This window comes from Rhinopithecus roxellana, chromosome 3, assembly GCF_007565055.1.
Source record: "Rhinopithecus roxellana isolate Shanxi Qingling chromosome 3, ASM756505v1, whole genome shotgun sequence".
In the NCBI taxonomy this organism is placed as follows: domain Eukaryota; kingdom Metazoa; phylum Chordata; class Mammalia; order Primates; family Cercopithecidae; genus Rhinopithecus; species Rhinopithecus roxellana.
This window is the reverse complement of record NC_044551.1, coordinates 39,607,972-39,627,105: the sequence shown is the minus strand read 5'-3', so window position 1 is coordinate 39,627,105 and position 19,134 is coordinate 39,607,972. Positions and strand designations below refer to the sequence as shown.

The 19,134-nt window shown below is 43.0% G+C and overlaps 1 protein-coding gene across 3 annotated transcripts in view; it reads right to left on the bottom strand.

Annotated features, from left to right (window-relative positions):
- GLRA1 (glycine receptor alpha 1) overlaps positions 1 to 19,134 on the bottom strand; it is a 99,860-nt gene that overhangs the window by 48,425 nt on the left and 32,301 nt on the right. For all 3 annotated transcript variants that reach the window (XM_010358647.2, XM_010358649.2, XM_010358650.2), the window contains one exon: positions 13,718 to 13,785. In XM_010358647.2, coding sequence (XP_010356949.1) covers positions 13,718 to 13,785 — 68 coding nt within the window. The remainder of the gene's footprint in view (positions 1 to 13,717; positions 13,786 to 19,134) is intronic.

Here is a 19,134-nt window from a genome sequence, read left to right as displayed (position 1 = left end):
GCCTGGCCTACAGGGGCATTCTTATTTCTCGTTCTTGTTTTTGTTTTTTATTGAACTGATTACAAAAGCTTGTTTTCATATATTACTAACGCACTTTAAAAATTTTCCATGGTGCTGCTGTCCATAAGCATACTGCAAGTGAACATTGTGACATGGCTCCCGAAATGGGAAGGTCTTTGAGGTGGAATGAGTAGAAATGGATTTTACGGCCTAGAGAAGGTTTTCCAAGGGCTTCCTGGGGGAGGCAGAGGTTGAGAGAGAGGTCAAGAGAATGAGATTCTTGGTTCTCTCTCCACTTCAACCAGAACTACCCATTTAAAAAAATCTGCTTATTAAAGTGCTACATAAGATTTACCTTACAGGCAGGCTCGGTGGCTCATGCCTGTAATTCCAGCACTTTGGGAGGCTGACGGGGTGGATAGCTTGAGGTCAGGAGTTTGAGACCAGCCTGGCCAATATGGTGAAACCCCATCTCTACTAAAAATACAAAAATTAACTAGGTGTGGTGGCGCACACCTGTAATCCCAGCTACTCGGGAGGCTGAGGCACAAGAATTGCTTGAACTTGGGAGATGGAGGTTGCAGTGAGCCGAGATTGAGATTGCACCACTGTACTCCAGCCTGGGTGACAGAGCAAGACTCTGTCTAAAAAAAAAAAAAAAAAAAAAAATTTACCTTAGAAATGAACTAAGGTGGGACTGCTATTAAAAACAATGCTTTGAAATTCACTAACCCAGAATAAGGATGGCCCCACTTTGCTCTGCTCGAAACACTGCTTGTGGGGCTGGGTCTATTTCTTGTTCTTTTTAAAAAATTGTTATTTTAGATTCACGGGGTACATGTGCAGGCTTGTTACATGGGTATATTGTGTAATGCTGGAGCTTGGGCTTCTTTTGAACCCATCAACTAAATAGTAAACATAGTATCCTATAGGCGGTTTATTTCTTGACCTTTCATCTCAAGATGGAAATCAAGCACTGGGTGCACTTTGAGGAGAGCACCCTGGTGGTGAAGGGACTGAAAATTAGAGAGAATGGTTGAGGAAGCCAGGCTTGGGGAGGAACAGGGAGAACCGATCTCAATTATGTGAAGGGTTGTCAGTTGAGTTGGTTGGTTCTGTGTGGCACTAGGGTCAGGACTAAAGCTGTGGGTAAATGGAGATTTCAGAGCTGCCCAAAGATGAAATGGGCAGTCCCTTTACCATCAGATATAATTGGTAAATAAATACCAATAAATAATTGGTAAATAAATACCATTTATTTACCAATAAATAAATTACTTATTGGTTATTATGTTCACTATTTGGGTGATGGGTTCAATAGAAACCCAAATGCCAACATTACGCAATATATCCATGTAACAAACCTCTGCATGACCCCTTGAATCTAAAATTGGGAGGTAGTAGGTTCCCCATCACTGGAGGTGTACAAGCAAAAAGTACTTGGACATGATGTTTATGGCAACAGATGGGGTGTGCTTAGAGAACCTTCCACAAATACTGACTGGCTCTTGTGATTTAAGCAATGTGGTGGGAACTGGAAATATAGAGGTGATTGAGGGAAATAAGGTCCCCACTCTGGATGAAAAAGCCAACAAGGCAACAAACAAACAAGTGAACTTTTACATTTTAGATATTGCTCTGAGGATAATAGAACATGGTGATGTGATAGAGAGTAACTGGAAGAAGGGGATATTTTTAGGTAGGGAGGTGGAGAAGGATCCCCTGAAGCAATGTCTGAGCTGAGACCTGAAGGGTGAGAAGGAGCTAGGCATGCAAAGATCTTTCTGGGCAGAGGGAACAGAATGTGGTAAGATCATTTGAAACTTGTTGCAGGATTGGAAGTAGGAGAATTCTGTGATCCAATTTGCGGTTTAAAATGATTCTTCTAGCAACTATGGGAAGTGGTAAGGGGCATGAGGAGGGGAAGGAAGGAGACCAGTTAGGAGGCCATTTGGTCAAGCAGGAGAGAGATTATGCCAATTTTAACTAGGAGTTGAGAGCAGCAAAGTGGGAAAAAAGTAGATGGATTTAAGTTTTATTTTTGTGATTCAAAATGTCTGCCTCATTCAATCAACTGGTCCCAGGATAGGTTGACTTTGACTTATGACTAAATGACTGCTCCCTAGCCAATGTGTTAATATTTATGGTTGGGTATAAAGGGATTTTTTTTTTTTTTAAAGATGGGTCTTGCTCTGTTTCCCAGGTTGGAGTACAGTGGCACAATCATAGCTCACTGCATCCTTAAACTCCTGGGCTCAAGTGATCTCCTCTCTCTTCAGCCTCCTGAGTAGCTGGGACTACAGGTGCATGCCAGCATGCCCAGCTGATATTTTAATTTTTTTGTAGAGATAGGGTCTCACTTTGTTGCCTAGGCTGGTCTTGAACTCTTAGCTTCAAGTGATCCTCTCACCTCAGCTTCCCAAAATGCTAGAGTTATAGCCATGAACCCCCACACCTGGCTATAAAGGGCTTTTGATCTCCCTGTGTGGTAGCTGTTTTCTTGTATCTTGAGGTCTTATTTGCAAATATCCAAAATGATGGATGACCAAGGTTTTCTTGTGACACAAGTCCTTATAGGACTGGACAAATCCTCCCATCTAAGTACTAACCAGGCCTGACCCTGCTTAGCTTCAGAGATTAGACGAGATTGGGTGTGTTCAGGATTGTATGGCCATAGACAAGGACTGCACAAATCCTACTGAGCTTCTTAATGACCAAACCATGCTGCAGAAGACCAGGATGAGGTCATGCCCTCACATGGCCCTGGTGCCCTTGGCTCTGCCACTTCCCACTCCCCTCTTTATGCTCAGCAAATGGAGTAGGCCAAGAACAGGGCCTCAGGAGTCAGGCAGCCTGGGGATCATAAATGGCATAGCCAGTTATTGGCTGGAAAAATTTGGGTGAATCAAGCTTCTCTAAACCTGAGTTTCCTTATCTATAAAATGGGATTGTTGTACATAAAATAATTCCCATAATTCACTAACCACAATTACCTGACTTTCAGAAAAGTGCTCACTAAATGACAAACACCGATACTAAAACCTCACATTCTTTTCACAGTAGAGCTTTTTGAAAGACTTATCTTCATGCTGTCTTTGTTTCAACTTACCTTTGCTTTCTGCCTGCCCCTGAAATTGCATTCCCTAATTCTATATACTTACCCTCCCTTCCCCTATCCCCCACTGCCAAAACTACTGGATGATACTTTCTTTTCTTATTTGACTTTTCTTTCCTCTTTTGGCACTATTGGACACACAACAGTTTTTTGAAACCCTTTCATCCTTTGGTTCATCCCTTGAAACTGTTCTCTCCTGGAAGGTTTGAACATGGGGAGTACCATGACTAGATTGTTGCTTTAGAAAAATCACGCAATTTGGCACTGATCAGTTTAGAAAAAAGGAAATAAGAAAAATAACTCAAAAGCACGCAACACAACAGTGCCTGGTACACACATATTCAGAGAATTATTATTAATAATTTACAGAGAATTATTATTAACCTCTGTGTTCCACAGCATCCTGGCATAGCTCTGTAATCTCACCCATCCTACTGTGGTATTATCTTGTTTTCTTTGAAATAGACTCCTTGAAAGCAGAGACCTCGTACTCACTGATGTCTGGTTCCTGTTTACTTCTGGTGCCATGGGAGGATTATACTTCTCTTTGGGCAGTGCCATGTGACTTTCCTTGGATAGCAAAATGCAAGCAGAATTCACTCCTAGGTGGAACACATTTACTTGCCAGTTGTTATGGACTGAATATGTCCCTCCAAAATTTATATGTTGAAGCCCTAACCCTCAGAGTGACTGTACTTGAAGATGGAGTCTTTAAGGAGGTGATAAAGGTTAAATGAGGTCATGAGGGTGGGGCCCTAATTCAGTAGTATTTGTGTCCTAATAAAGAGAGAAAGAGGTGCCAGATCTTTCTCTCTCTCTCCTTGCACAGAGAAGAAGCTATGTGAGGACACAGTGAGAAGAAGGCTGTCTACAAGCCAGGAAGAGGGCCCTCATTAGAGACCAACTCTGGTGGCACCTTGAGCTTGAACTTCTAGCCTCCAGAACTGTGACACAATAATTTTCTGTTGTTGAAGGCATCCAATCTGTGGTACTTTGTTATCGTAGCACACATTAATACACCAGTGTTCAACCCTTCGGTGTATTGTTCTCTTGCGTGGCAAATGTGAAATTGTGTATTGTTATGGAAATGCAATGCTGAGCTACTACCTGGGGAAAAGCAACCCTGGAGAGCCCCTAGATCTGCAGCAGACTTTAGATAAGCGATAAATGAAACATTATTGTCTAAAGATGTTGAGATTTTGGAGATTTGTTACTGCAGGAAAGCCTAGCTTATAGGACTAAAACAGAACTCTATCTCTAGAGCCTAATGCCAAATTTAGCAAATGTAAGACCTTAATTAATAAATGCAGTGGAAAGAACAAATGAATGAAGAGAGACCAGTAAAAATAAAAATGAGCAAAAAACAAAAGTGAAAACACAACAACAACAACAATAACAACAGAAAACTCCAAAACCCAGAAGGGCATTTCCTTATGTTTGGGTGTTGGTGTCCCCAACCAAATCTAATCTTGAATTCCCATGTGTTATGGGAGGGACCTGTTGGGAGGTGATTGGACTATGAGGGCAGGTCTTTCCCATGCTGTTCTCCTGATAGTGAATAAGTATTACAAGATCTGATAGTTTTAAAAAGAGGAGTTTCCCTGCACAAGTTCTTCTCTTGTCTGCTGCCATGTGAGACGTGCCTTTCACCTTCCACCATGATTGTAAGGCCTCCCCAGTCACATGGAACTGTAAGTCCAATAAAGCTCTTTCTTTTGTAAATGCCCAGTCTCGGACATATATTTATCAGCAGCGTGAGAATGGACTAATACAGTACATTGGTATCAGTAGAGTGGGGCGATGCTGAAAAGATACTTGAAAATGTGGAAGTGACTTTGGGCACTGCTGAAAATATACCCAAAAATGTGAAATTAGATAACAGGCAGAGGTTGGAACAGTTTGGAGGACTCAAAAGAAGACAGGAAAATGTGGGAAAGTTTGGAACTTCCTAGAGACTTGTTGAATGGCTTTGCCCAAAATGCTGATAGTGATATGTACAGTAAAGTCTAGGCTGAGGTGGTCTCAGATGGAGATGAGGAACTTGTTGGGAACTGGAGCGAAGATGACGCTTGTTATGTTTTAGCAAAGAGACTGGCAGCATTTTGCTCCTGACCTAGAGATCTGTGGAACTTTGAACTTCAGAGAGATGATTTAGGGTTCTGGTGGAAGAAATTTCTAAGCAGCAAAGCATTCAAGAGGTTACTTGGGTGCTGTTAAAGGCACTCAGTTTTATAAGGGAAGCCGAGCATAAAAGTTTGGAAAATTTGCAGCCTGACAATGTGATAGAAAAGAAAAACCCATTTTCTGAGGAGAAATTGAAGCCGGCTGAAGAAATCTGCATAAGTAATGAGGAGCCGAATGTTAATCCCCAAGACAATGGGGAAAATGTCTCCAGAGCATGTCAGAGGTCTTCACAGCAGCCCCTCCCATCACAGGCCCAAAGGCCCAGGAGAAAATTGTTTCATGGGCCAGGCCCAGGGTCCCTGTGCTGTGTGCAGTCTAGGGACTTGGTGCCCTGTGTCCCAGAGACTCCAGCCATGAGTAAAAGGTGCCAAACTACAACTCGGGTTGTTGCTTCAGAAGGTGGAAGCCCCAAGCCTTGGTGGCTTCCACATGGTGTTGAGCCTGCGGGCGCACGGAAGTCAAGAATTGAGGTTTGATAACCTCTGCCTAGATTTCAGAAGACGTATGGAAATGCCTGGATGCCCAGGCAAAAGTCTGCTGCAGGTGTGGGGCGCTCATGGAGAACCTCTGCTAGGGCAGTGCAGAAGGGAAATGTGGGGTTGAAGCCCCCACACAGAGTCCCTACTTTGGCACCTCCTAGTGGAGCTGTGAGAAGAGGGTCACCATACTCCAGACCTCAGAATGGTAGATCCACTGACAACTTGCACTGTGAGCCTGGAGAAGCCACAGACACTCAACACTAGCCTATGAAAGCAGCCTGGAGGGAGGCTGTACCCTGCAAAGTCACAGGGGCATAGCTGCCCAAGACCATGGGAACCCACCCCTTGCATCAGCATGACCTGGATGTGAGACGTGGAGTCAAAAGAGATCATTTTGGAGCTTTAAGACTTGACTGTCCCACTGGATTTCAGATTTTCATAGGGCCTGTAGCCCCTTTGTTTTGGTCAATGTCTCCCATTTAGAATGGCTGTATTTATCCAATGCCTGTACCCCCATTGTATCTAGGAAGTAACTAACTTGCTTTTTTTTTTTTTTTTTTCCAGATTTCATTTTGTTTATTTACTTATTTTTTTAGACAGAGTCTCACTCTGTTGCCCAGGCTGGAGTGCAGTGGCACCATCATGGCTCACTGCAACTTCTGCCTCCCGGGTTCGAGCAATTCTTCTGTCTCAGCCTCCAAATAGCTGGGACTACAGGCTCGCATCACCATGTCTGGATAATTTTTGTATTTTTAGTAGAGATGAGGTTTCACCATGTTGGCTAGGCTGGTCTTGAACTCTTGACCTAAAGTGATCCACCCACCTTGGCCTCTCAAAGTGTTGGAATTACAGGCATGAACCACTGTGCCTGGCCAACTAACTTGCTTTTGATTTTACAGGCTCATAGGTGGAAGGGACTTCCTTTGTCTTGGATGAGACTTTGGACTGTGAACTTTTGAATTAATGCTGAAATGAGTTAAGCCTTTGGGGGACTGTTGGGAAGGCATGGTTGGTTTTGAAATGTGAGGACGTGAGATTTGGGAGGGGCCAGGAGCGGAATGATATGGCTGTGTCCCCACTGAAATCTCATCTTGAATTTCCATGTGTCATGGGAGGGGCCTGGTGGGAGGTAATTGAATCGTTGGGGCAGGTCTTTCCCAAGCTGTTCTTGTGACAGTGAGTAAGTCTCACGAGATTTGATGTTTATTATAAAGGAGAGTTTTCCTGCTCAAGCTCTCTCTTTGCCTGCTGCCATCCATGTAAGATGTGACTTGTTCTTCCTCGCCTTTCACCATGATTGTAAAGCTTCCCCAGCCATGTAGAACTGTAAGTCCAATTAAACTTTTTCTTTTGTAAATTGCCCGGTCTTGGATATGTCTTTATTAGCAGTGTGAAAATGGACTAATGCAAAGTCTTTGCTTTGGCTGACTAGTTTAGTAGTAAATAATCTTTTATATTTCTATAGCATTTACCAAAGACTTGCATACCTATTACTCTGTGTGATCCTATACACCATTCTTAGAGCCAGGTACCTGGGGGAACTGTATCTCAGAAGTGTTACATGGTGGCAGAGTGAGAACTCAAACCCTGGTCTCCTGACTCCAGGTTCAGGTCTCTGTCCATTGTCCCTTAACGTCAAATAAGGCCAAACTTGTGGACTGTAGTTGCGTAGGCTGTCATCAATCAGCAGGGGTCCTGGCCACCGTGCACCTGTCTTGTGCCAAGCTAGCCTGCTCCTTGGCAAGAGAGGCTGGAACACATGTTCTAATAATGGAAATACTGGGATTCATGCCCAAAGGATGTCAACACACTCTCTCTCTCTCGTGTTTATATACAGTTCTACACAAATTTCAGCAATACATAAGTCCCTTAATGTGCACACATGTATAGTCATACTCCCGTACTGATACATTTAAATGCTCTTTTACTTATTCAGTTGTATTCATATGCACCCACATTCACATTCACATGCACATGCACATATACACACATAAACATGCCTACTCAAATGCAGATACATACTTAAATATCTTTTTATATATTCACAAATATCCACGTACAAATACCCAAAGAAAATAATACACTCCATGCACATTCGTTCTTAAGTACTTTCACATCTCCCACATATATGCAAACTGACGGATACATGTGTATTCATATGTACAGATTTCCACATATACAAATATAGCCACAGAAATACACATACTTATATCCATACCTATAGATGATCATACACATTTCTCTTTGAAGTTACATGTCTACACATGTTCAAATTAGCATCACATATACACATGTCTATGTATGCCACTGCACAATTCCACAGTCCCACAATATACACCTCCACATACACACTACACAGATCCATAGATGCTCCAGTGCATGCACTTATGCACACGTGTCCAGACAAGCTAGAGGTTTTCATCTGAGTTTTAGCTCTTTGTAGACTACCAGAGGGGTTGCTCTAGATCAGGACCCTCTTTCCTCTTTTCCTTTGTACCTTTCTTTCTTTTCCTTTTTCCTTTTTTTTTTTTTTTTTTTTTTGAGACAGGGCCTCACCCTGTCTTGGACCCTTGGTACCTTGCCCAGGCTTGAGTGAAGCAGCATGATCACAGCTCACTGCAGCCTTGACCTCCTAAGGCTCAGGTGATCTTCCTGCCTCAGCCCCTGCTCCAGGAGTAGCTGGGACTACAAGCATGTGCCACCATGCCCGGCTAATTTTTTTTTTCTTTTTAGTAGAGACAGGGTTTCACCATTTGCTCAGGCTGGTCTTGAACTCCTGGGCTCAAGCGATCTGCCCACCTCGGCCTCCCAAAGTGCTGGGATTATAGGTATGAGCCACTGTATGTGGCCTCCCTTGTATATTTCTGTTTCAACTTTTACCTTCCTCTTGCTGCACAGACTCAGAGAGAGTGCCGGAGAAGGTCAGATAAAGGACAGGCAGTCTCAGCCCTCTCCTTGTCAGGACTGGATAGAGACCCCTGTTGCTTTGCTGGCTGCCTCTCTGCTCTCAGGTCTGTTAGCTCTGGTGAATAAAGCCAGATCCTGGGAGGCAGGCAGTTAGGCCTGGGGACTCCAGCTGTTTATAGAGCTGCTATGCACTCCTGCTGTTTCTGGAGAACAAACACAGCCTGGAAAGTTTCTGACACCAGGACGATGTCCATATTACCTTGGACCCGTGGTACACACTAGCTCTTTGTGTGGTTGGAGAGGCAGAGCCCAGGCTGGAAGTCAGGGAGCCTGGGCTGACCGTGCCACTAATTAGCTGTGTGTGTGTGTGTCTATGGGCAAGTGCAATCCTCTCTCTGGCCTCCAGTTTCTATGTCTGTTCAAGCTCAAGTTCCCTTTTGTCTAATTCTCTGTGATAAAAGGAGACAAGGAAGGCCTGAGTAGTCCCAAACATTCAGGAATTAAATATTTACATTTGGCTTAGAAGACCATGCATTGAGTTCAAGTTCTACCCTTGCTACATATTAGGAAAATAACTTAACTTTTCTGATCCTCAGCTTTCTCATCTGTAAACTGGAGAAAACCTTTCCAACTTTATGGGGGTTGTTATCAAGCCTAAATTAGGTGGTGGATACAGAAGTGCTCTGTTCACTGCCTGGTGTGTAGCAGCATATAATAAGTTCTTCAAGAACAAGTTGTTTTTCTTGTTTTCATACTAATGTCAGTTTCCCAAAGATACTTTGAGTGACAAGAAAAGAGGCTTGGATGGGAGAGTCATCCAAAAGTTTTGATTGGTGGAATCCAGAGGGAAAAGAAGCTGAAGGGAGGGGAACTAGTGACCACTGCAGACAGCGTCAGACCGGTGTTTCTATCACACCTGTTTCATGCTGTGTGACCTTGCTCAAGTGACCTTACCATTCTAACCACCAGATTCTGTCTCCAGAAAACAGAGAGCCAGACTAGACAATTTCTTAAGTTTTTTTTTTTTTTTGATTTGAGACTTTTCCCCCATATCATCTATAAAGTAAGTTAAACACACAAATAATTAAGAAGCCAATGGAAAAAAATCATAGTACATAAGCCTTCATTTAACATCATCGACAGGTTATTGGGAACAGACTTTAAGTGAAATGACATACAGCAGTTTATCAAATAATGTTGTTTTGTTATAATGTTGACGAGAAAATTGGTTGTGTTATAGTCATTTCGTTGAAAGTTGCAGGTTGTAAGAACCTATTGGTGATGTTAAGTGAGATCTTACTAGATTATGAAATGTGCAAGCTTGGAAATAGCACCCTCTGCCCTACTTTGGATTAACTTTAATAAATAGGGAGAAAACTGTGTCATTTATGGTCTACCTTCAAGGCAGCACATCATAACTGATCCTTCATTTCCTGTCAGAAGATTATTTCTACTCCAGGGGACCATCTCCTCTAGGGTCCTTTGTTGATTATCTCCATTATCATTACTTACTATTTTCTCTTGAGGGGAGCTGGGCATGGCATGATATTGGGTTGGGTTTCCACTTTTGATGCACTTAGACTGTTGCTTACATGTACTTTGTAGGTCCTGGTCCTCCAGTTTCTTTAGTTTGTGCTCTTTGGAGTTCGAGCAGTGTGGCACGGAACAAACACTTATCTATAGGTTATGAGAACTGGATCTTAATCCTTGCACAGTCACTAAGTAGCTTTGTGATAGGATCTGTACAGATCTCCATTTCCTCAGTTGTAAAAGGGGGAACATAGCATGCCTACTTTACAGAGTGGTTGTAAGACTACATATTTGGTGAAGGAATCACATGACAGTGTGAAAGTGAAAATGTGCTGAAAATGATAAATGGCATGTAACAATAGCTGGCTCATTGCATGTGCACTTTGTGTCAGGCACTGTGCTTTGCACTTTCCATGCTTTATCTCTTAATACTCACAGCAGGTCATAAGGTGGATGCTACCGGCATCCCTGTTTTTAACAGATGAGAAAGCCAACTTTAAAATACCTTGGCCAAGATCACAGAGCTGAGCCTCAAATTTTCTCTGGGCATTGAAGACTGTGTCTAATTACTCTGCTACACTGTTTCTGTAGAAAGCAAAATGCAGCAGAAGTGAAGTCTGGAAAGGCAGTCAGAAGATGTGGGGTGGGAAATGGGGGGTGAGGGTTGTGGGAGTGGGGGTGGAGAGGAGAGGAGGAAGAAACCAAGGCTCAGAGAAGTCTAAGGATTGTTCAAGATTACACAGGAAATCATCAATGATAATGTTGGGACTGCAGTGTCCAGAGTCTCCATCATCATCACCATCATAAAAAATGTTTCATGAGCCTTTACAAAGCATATACAATGATAAACATTTTTCTAGGCTGGGAATGGTGGCTCATATCTGCAATCCCGGTGGCTCACATCTGCAGTCCCAACACTTTGGGAGGCTGAGGTGGGTGGATCACATGAGGCCAGGAGTTCGAGACCAGCCTGGATGACATGGCAAAACTCCATCTCTATTAAAAATACAAAAATTAGCTGCGCCTGGTGGTGCATGTCTGTAATCCCAGCTACTCAGGAGGCTGAGGCACAAGAATTGCTTGAACCCAGGAGGCGGAGGTTGCAGTGAGCCGAGATCATACCACTGCACTCCAGCCTGGGCAACAGGGTGAAACTCTGTCTCAAAACAAAACAAAACAAAACAAAACAAAACAAAACCAAACCAAACCATTTTTCTCTACAAACTACACATAATAACTTAATGATATCAGTATGTTAATTACTATTGGGATTTTACAGATGAAGAAACTGAGGCTTAAAGACGTGAAGCAAATAAGCTCCTCGCAGACAGAGTGAGCTCCGTGTATGTGACTCCAGAGCTGGGCTTTTAGTCACCACAGGAAGTAAGGCTATATCTTTCTTTTTTAGGAATCTGTTTGAAGGAATTAGGTCTGTGTTTGGTCATTATTGGGAAATGAGTGCAGATATGTGCACTTGTCCTCAAATAACCAGATCCTTTACAGAACCAGGTGGTCCACTCCCTGACTTGGCTTGATAACCATTTACCATTGAGGAAAAAGAGTGGAAGTGTCAACATTTACTGTACATATTATGATTAATACAAATGTCAACATGCTTCTGATCTTGGAGGAGGGGAAGAAAAGCAGAGGGGCTCATTAAGAGTGCTTGTAAGACATCCATTCAAAGGTGAAAAAAACGTGGCTATTTATTTGACCTGGATATCCAGTGAAAAGCACCCATGTTTGTTAGCACCTAGCTAACAAGTGGAACCATCTCCATTTGGAGATATGAGGCCTGTTACTTTAGGGAGTTTCACCAGTTGTCCTCTGAATGTGGGCATGATCTTCTTGACCATATCAAGACAGGCCTGTTTGCAAAAGGACAGCTTCTAGACCATTTGCCACCTCATCTTGAACTCAGTGATTTTTGCCAGTCTGGGACCGAAAGGTTGGATGTAATCCCCATAAAGGCTGAGGACCAAATACTGGTTTTAAATGATAAGCAATATAATTGATTTGGTTTATTTATTTAAAAAAAACTGTTGAGTATCTGTTATTCAATCACTGTGCTAGCTGCTGAGGTTCCCACAGGAAATGAGACAAGATACCAGGCCCCAAAGAACTTATGGTATAGTGACAGGAGGGACACATAAGTAAGTTGGTACAGTGGTAATTGTAAGTGGCAAGTGCTATTGTGGAAATTGTAAAATGTGTCATGGGAATGGACAGAAGGGACCTATCCCAGCCTTGGGTGAAGGGCACACATGAACTCACACACATGACGTACATGTTAGAGTGGGGAGGCTTTCTGTGGAAATAATTCTAAGCTGAGTCTTAAAGGAGAATAGGAATTGGCAAGAGAAAGGAGGCTGGAGTGGGTGCTCTGGGCAGTGGCCTAGCAGCAATCACCAGAAGCCTGTAAAGCAGAGAGTGAGGGACAACCTGGCTAGAGAGCTGTAAGCAATCGGTGCAGCTAGAGTATGCAGCGGGAGAGGGAGGAGATGGAGCAGGGTTATTCACAGGGAGCCTCCTCAGCTTTGCAAAAGAATTTGGGTTTAACACTGAGGGTGATGCGGGAGCCATAGGAAGGATTTAAATCGGGGCAGTGGAGTGGTTAGATCTGTGTTTTGGAAAGGCTAGTATGGGAAAAAGTAGACTGGAAGGGGGCAAGTTGGAAGCCAACGAAAACCCTTTACAGTCACGTAAGCAAGCCACGATGGAAGCCTGAACTAGATTAGGGGTGGGTGGATGTCCAGAAATTGATAGGTTAGAGTTAACTTTAGGCTGCCCTGATTATTTTTTTTCACAAGCTAGATCACTTCCTTAACATAAGTACAATTGACTTTTCTGTTGAAAAAGCAAAAAGCAAAAAAGTCTGAGAAAAGTTTTAAAATACCATTATACTTATTCATAATTACTAATGTAATATTCACCCCTTGCAGACATTTGAAAAATATATAAATACTATAGGAAGAAAATAAAAATTATTCATAAGCTTATAATTCAGAGATAATCACTGTCACAATTTTGGTATTTTTTTCCTAGGCATTTCTTCTAGTGTAATGGATTTATTTTAAATTTTTTACTGTGAAAAGTTTTAAATATATTCAACAGTAGAGGAAATGTACAATTAACCCAGTATACCCATTTCAGCTTCTATAACCAGCAGTCTTCTGCCATTCTGCAGTTGAATGTTAAACTTAAAAACAGGTCTTCACATTTTCTTTTACTCTAAAAATTTGACTTGTATAATTTTGTTCTTGTAATCCTGGGTGTTTGGCAGGTTACCCTGCTAGCTCTTTGGCAATTTTCAGATGTTATATATTCACTCAAAACATTTAATGTGACAGTAAAGACATCCAAGCCTCATGGTATACCACTGGAGACTTGAAAAAAACCCAGCTGATTCCCCACCTCCTTGATGGAGACCAATGCAGAGGATAAATATTTCATGGAGAGATATCCCCAGCAGGAACTAACAGCTTGTGTTTTGACTACTCACCATGGTTGTCTCAGCAATGGAACCAAAGCTGTTGATGAAAATGTTGCAGCTCACGTTCACTGGGGGACCTGCCAATCAAGAGAGATTCCTGCTTAACCCCATGGCCATGGAAGAACCCACAGGGTAGGACTCATTCCCAGAACACTGACTTCTGGAATGGATTGCCTTTGGTGGAGGAGATCCTTGCTTACTCTCCACCCCACCCCCAAGCACCTGGGATTCCCAGCTACCATTTAACATCTCTATGCCAGATTTCCTGGTCCCCAAGTGAGCACCAGGTACAGAACACCAGAGGCTGAGCTGAAATGTACTTTCATTAACACAGGATAATTCATCATCTGCCATATGGTTGAAATTCCTTCCCCAAGTCCCATCGGCTGCCTTTCAGCCACAAATTAGTGGCTGAAATATATTTATGGCTACAACATTTGGAGGCCATCTTGGGAATTACAAGGAACAGCAAGCTCCTTGCCTTGAACTTATGAACCAAGAATGCTTGTCTGAAAGGCATTGATGGGAATTACCAGCTGAGGAATTCAGAAGGAACCTCTGGGGAAGTCCACAGACTTTGTTAAATACTTTTCGAGCAAGTCTTCTGAATCCTACTGCAAAGCGTAGGAAAGAAATGGTGGCTTATTCACTGCTTTGCTATCTCATTGCTAGAGGAAATGTTGTCTCATTGAAGCCCAATCTCTTCACTTTATACTATTAATTATAGCAGTTGCCATTTACTAAACATTACAGGGATTACTGCTGTGCTGAGAGTATTATTAACATCATTTCATTTCATCCTCTCAGCAACTCTAGGAGAAGGTATGGTTATTACCTTCATTTTACAGAAGAGAAAACAGAGGCTCAGAAAGGTTATTTGTTCATGGCTACATAACTAGTAAATGGGTGTGTCAGAGTTTGAGTTCAGATTTGTCTAACTCCAAGGGTGCTCATCTTAATGGTTATTCTGCAGGAAACAGGTTTAGAGGAAGGAAGGGGCATGGTCACGATCACACAGACAGTGGCAGAGTCCAGAATTTTCAGCAAGGGGTTTCCAAATAAGCTGACAAAAAGGGCTGACATAAAATAACCAAAGAAAAATGTGAGACCATGGGTAAGAGTGGTAAAAGCAGCAGGAGTCCAGGCAAGAGAAGTTCTGGAGAATGAGGCAGGAAAGACCTCAGAAAGATGATGACCTGGAGATGACTTTGAAGGTGAATAGGACTTGGATAAATGGTCACAGCCCTTCACATGAAGATTGTAATTTGCAATTTGTGATTTTCTTTTCAGGTCCACTTTCTTAATTCCTATGAGGTACTGAGGTAGCCAGGGCAGAATTTTTTTTCCTACTTGACAAAGGTAGCACCAAGAGTTTTAGTAACTCACCTAGGCTCATTCAACTAACAAGTGGTAGAACCAGGACTTGAACCAAAGTTTTCTCATTGTGGAAAGAAGAAAGTAGATATGTCCTTATGCCCTCTGGTACCCATTGCATTCTGTCCCTCTTGAAAAAGTAGCCTAAGCATTTTGCTCAACCTAAGCTAGGATCAGAAGTCTTGGCATATAGGAGGGGACTCAGTCTTGGGATGAGAATCTAGGTTTTTCCTTCAAGGGATTATCAGTATCTCTGGGTTTTGGACATAACTCCAGCACTCACTGGTTGTTTGACCTTGGCAATGCCTTTTCTCTGTCCTGGGTCTCAATTTCCTCATCAGTCTGGAGAGAGAGTAGCTCTTGATCTAGGCAGTCATTCTCAGCTCAGTGGTGTGGAATTCCTTTATGGAAGCTATCCATTTGCATTTCAGGGTTGTAAGATTTTAGGGCTGGAAGGTTTCTTAAAGGTCACCTCATCAATTTCTCCCCAAACTGAAGTGCAGACAGGGTTATCTGCAGTAGAATCATCTGGGAACCTGTTAAACTACAGATTCTTTGGCCCAACCCCATACTAGGTGAAACCGAATCTCTGGAGGTTAGCCCAAGCATCTAGTGTTCAGAGAGCTACCTGGGTGAGTCTCATGTACAGCAGGTTTGGGGACCACTGCTGTAGACCAGCTACCCATTCAAGGCTGAGCGCCTGAATACTTCCAGCAGTGGGAAACTCATTTTTTTCTTGAGTAGCCCTTTCCATAGTTGGATAGCTCTGTCTGCTAAAATTTTTTTCCTTGTGCTGAGTGGAAGTCTGCCTCCTTGTCACTTCCACCTAAACAAAGGTCAGGTGGAAAAAACTTGAATGGCCAGAATTTTTCTCCTTCATTTAGACTCAGACCCAGGTTTTTTTGTTGTTGTTGCCTCATGCCATTAAGATACCCCAAGGAGTTACTGCCTATGCCTTGAAATGATGTGCACAGAGTTCCCATCCAGTCCCTGCAAGTGTCTGGCACTGTGACTCCAATATAAATTAGTTTCTGATTTATGTGTGTGAGAGGGCGCCGGCCAAAAGGATCCTATGGGGAAGTGCAGTTCATTGAAATAAATCTGAAATTAAATTATCCTGGAGAAAATTACAATTCAGCTATTGGCAGCAGGATAATGTATATATTTCATTAAATATTAAAGTTTAATTTTGCTTTTTTTTGTATGTATTTGCATTGGACTGTACCCCTGATCCTAGGAGCCATTATAATACACAAAGTCATAAAGAAGACACAGAGTAACAGAGCTGGAATGGCCTAGTCCTGCTGGATCATTTTACAGATGCAGAAACAGAGGCTGAGATACAGTAAGTGTCTCATTCGGGGTCATGCCTGGCAGGTAAGTAGAGGGAGGACTGGAATGCTGTTTTAGTGCCCTTTACTTCCACCTCACAGTTTCTTTGCCATTGTACTCTGCAGAGTGTGCTTGGTATTCCCGGCTACGCATGTTTTCACGAGAGTCAGGAGCAGGGAAAATTTCTAGCACTTAAGGCAGCTGCTGAGTGATGGATCCCTCCGTAGAGTTTTTAAACGATGCCAACCTCTTTCTATCATGTTGGAGTCATAGGGGCCCTGATCCTCAGTGGCCTTTTCAGGAGCTCTATGGTTTGTGTGGGGTTTTGGGGAATCTGATTTGTGTCGGTGGAAACAGGAAAGGCATCAAAGGGCTCAGGGGCAGAAAATCCTCTCGGCAAGTTTTCAGGCCTCAGCACAAAGGAGGGCAGAGAAAACTTCTTAGCTCCTGCGGTGGGGCTCCAGGAAGCTGCACCTCATTCTCAGTCAGGTGGGGGTCGAGGGAGTTAAGGCTAGTGCAGGGTTGGGAGGGGCCTAAAAGATGAACTAGTTCTGTAGATATTGGGCCCAAGTGTTCTGAGTAAGGTTCTCAGAGTGGGAAGGTTGAAAGGGCCTTGATTCAGTGGTCAGGATAAAATTTTATTTCTTAAAAGCGTCCACTGCTAAGTAAGTAAATAAATAAATGAACAAACAAATAAATAAATCACTATTATTAGAAAAAGAATTAAGTTAGAGTAACTGGGTTCAAGTCTCTGGTTTTGACAGCATGACTTGAAAAAGTCACTTAACTACTCTAAGCCCTAGCATATTTGTGGGCTCATTTATTTATTTATTCATTCACTTATGAAGGTTTATTGGGGCTTTTCTATGTGTCAAGTACAGTGGTATGCACAAAGAATAACTAATACATAAACTCTGGATGCACCCACATTCAACAATTGAAATGAGTTCCTCTCTCAGAGCAAGACCATGGCGCCTCTACATAGGATGGAGTTCTGAGAGAGCCCACCAGGGGGCGTGGTGGACTGGAATTCCTAAAAGCAGCGAGGGACAGAGGATGCAACCTGGTTGTCAAGGGCCCTAACGAGTTCTTGGAAGTGTTTGATTTGGCCGACAATGTTTTTAAAAGAGGTGATTTAGTTGTCAATTTGCAAGATTTCAGATAAAACTTCAGACTCAAGTCTTGTATTGGAAGGCTTGGCTGTACAGGGTCTGCATTCCTGCCTGATAGCCATCAACAAGAGCTGAGAAGTGGCTACCCTTAGATAAGCCCTATGTTTTCTGATTTTATTTTCTTATCTCCACCCTGCTTCATTCATATACTATAGTTGTCTTGCCCCTCTAGGTATCAGAGATTGTGACCCTGGTGAAGGCTTGAGCTGAGTGTGCTGGGGGCAGCAACCTTGTTCTTGACTTACCTGTCCTTGGGGTTATGCTAACAATGCTGGAAGCTATGGCCTCAGGAACAAGGTGCAGGGTGAGTGAAGGAGCCTTGAGGTAAATGGGGGATAGTGGGCCCAAACAGAGACCTGGGTGCATCTCCCAGAACATTTTCTATTTGCAGAGTTGTGCGGAGCAAGCACTCTGAGAAGGGGACTTGAGAGCAGGGGGCAAAGTGAGCAAATATTAGGAAGCTGTTACCAGCTGTCACATGCCTTGTTTAGTCTTGAACTTGAGCCAAAGGAACAGTGAGGAAGGGCACCTGAAATCAAGGCTTTTCTAGGAAGCTGGCTGCAGGTCCTTGGAATAGGATTTTTGCAAGGGTGCTGGGAGGAAAGTCAGAGTGCATAGGCTCCCAAGGAGGTCCTTAAGACTGCACCTGCAGGGTTCTGCTTGGCAGTTTGAGATGGCTGCAACCTCCTGAGGCATCAGTAAACAAAGGGAACTAGTCTCTTGGTTATAGACAATAAGTTCCCATAGGATTGTGAGAGGTAAAAGAACCTTTTCAGATCATCTGGAGTAGAGTTTGTGAACTGGCAACCCATAGGGCATATGTGGGTCACAAACATGTTTTATTTGAATTTACCTGTTTTAGGAATTAGGAAGTCTTATAGAGATCTCGGTATCTGGCTCTTCTTGGAATACTTGATGCTCTGGCAACATGGGGCCTACATTTCTGCAGGACAACTGCAGACTGGGGCTAAGGAGAGGCTGCCCCTGTAGAGGAGCCTGTACCTCTATTTCTTCATAGTCTCCACCACTCCCTATTGTCTTACTCTTGGTTTGCCCCACTGATTTAAGTTATCAACCCTGGAAGGCATTTGAAATTATAACTCTGATTTAGACTAAAATTTTTCAAAATTATTTATTAGCCCACGGGAAACTTTCAGCTGAAGAATTTTAGTTGGGACCCCATTATTGAAAATAAAAGTGGAGCTGCTTGGGGAGGAGCAGCGTGGGCTTGCTCATCATGTCCTCTGCTTCTCCTTTGGGGGCACCTGCTGGAAGCCTGAAAGCTCCGTGAAGCATATGTTTAAAAGCTGCCGAAGTAATCAAGCCCATCACTGCACAGATGAAGAAGCTGAGGCCCAAAGAAAGGGAGAGACTCATCATCTAAGCTCAGAGAATAAACTCGAGCCCAAACTTGAACCCATTTCTCCATGTTCCATGTTTATCCTTCTTCCCATTATACAAGAGGTAGCAGATAGTTTTTAATTCACTTTTGGACTCCTGGAAACCAGAGGTGCTGTTAAATTGAGTCCTCTGAGGCTTTGTCTGGGC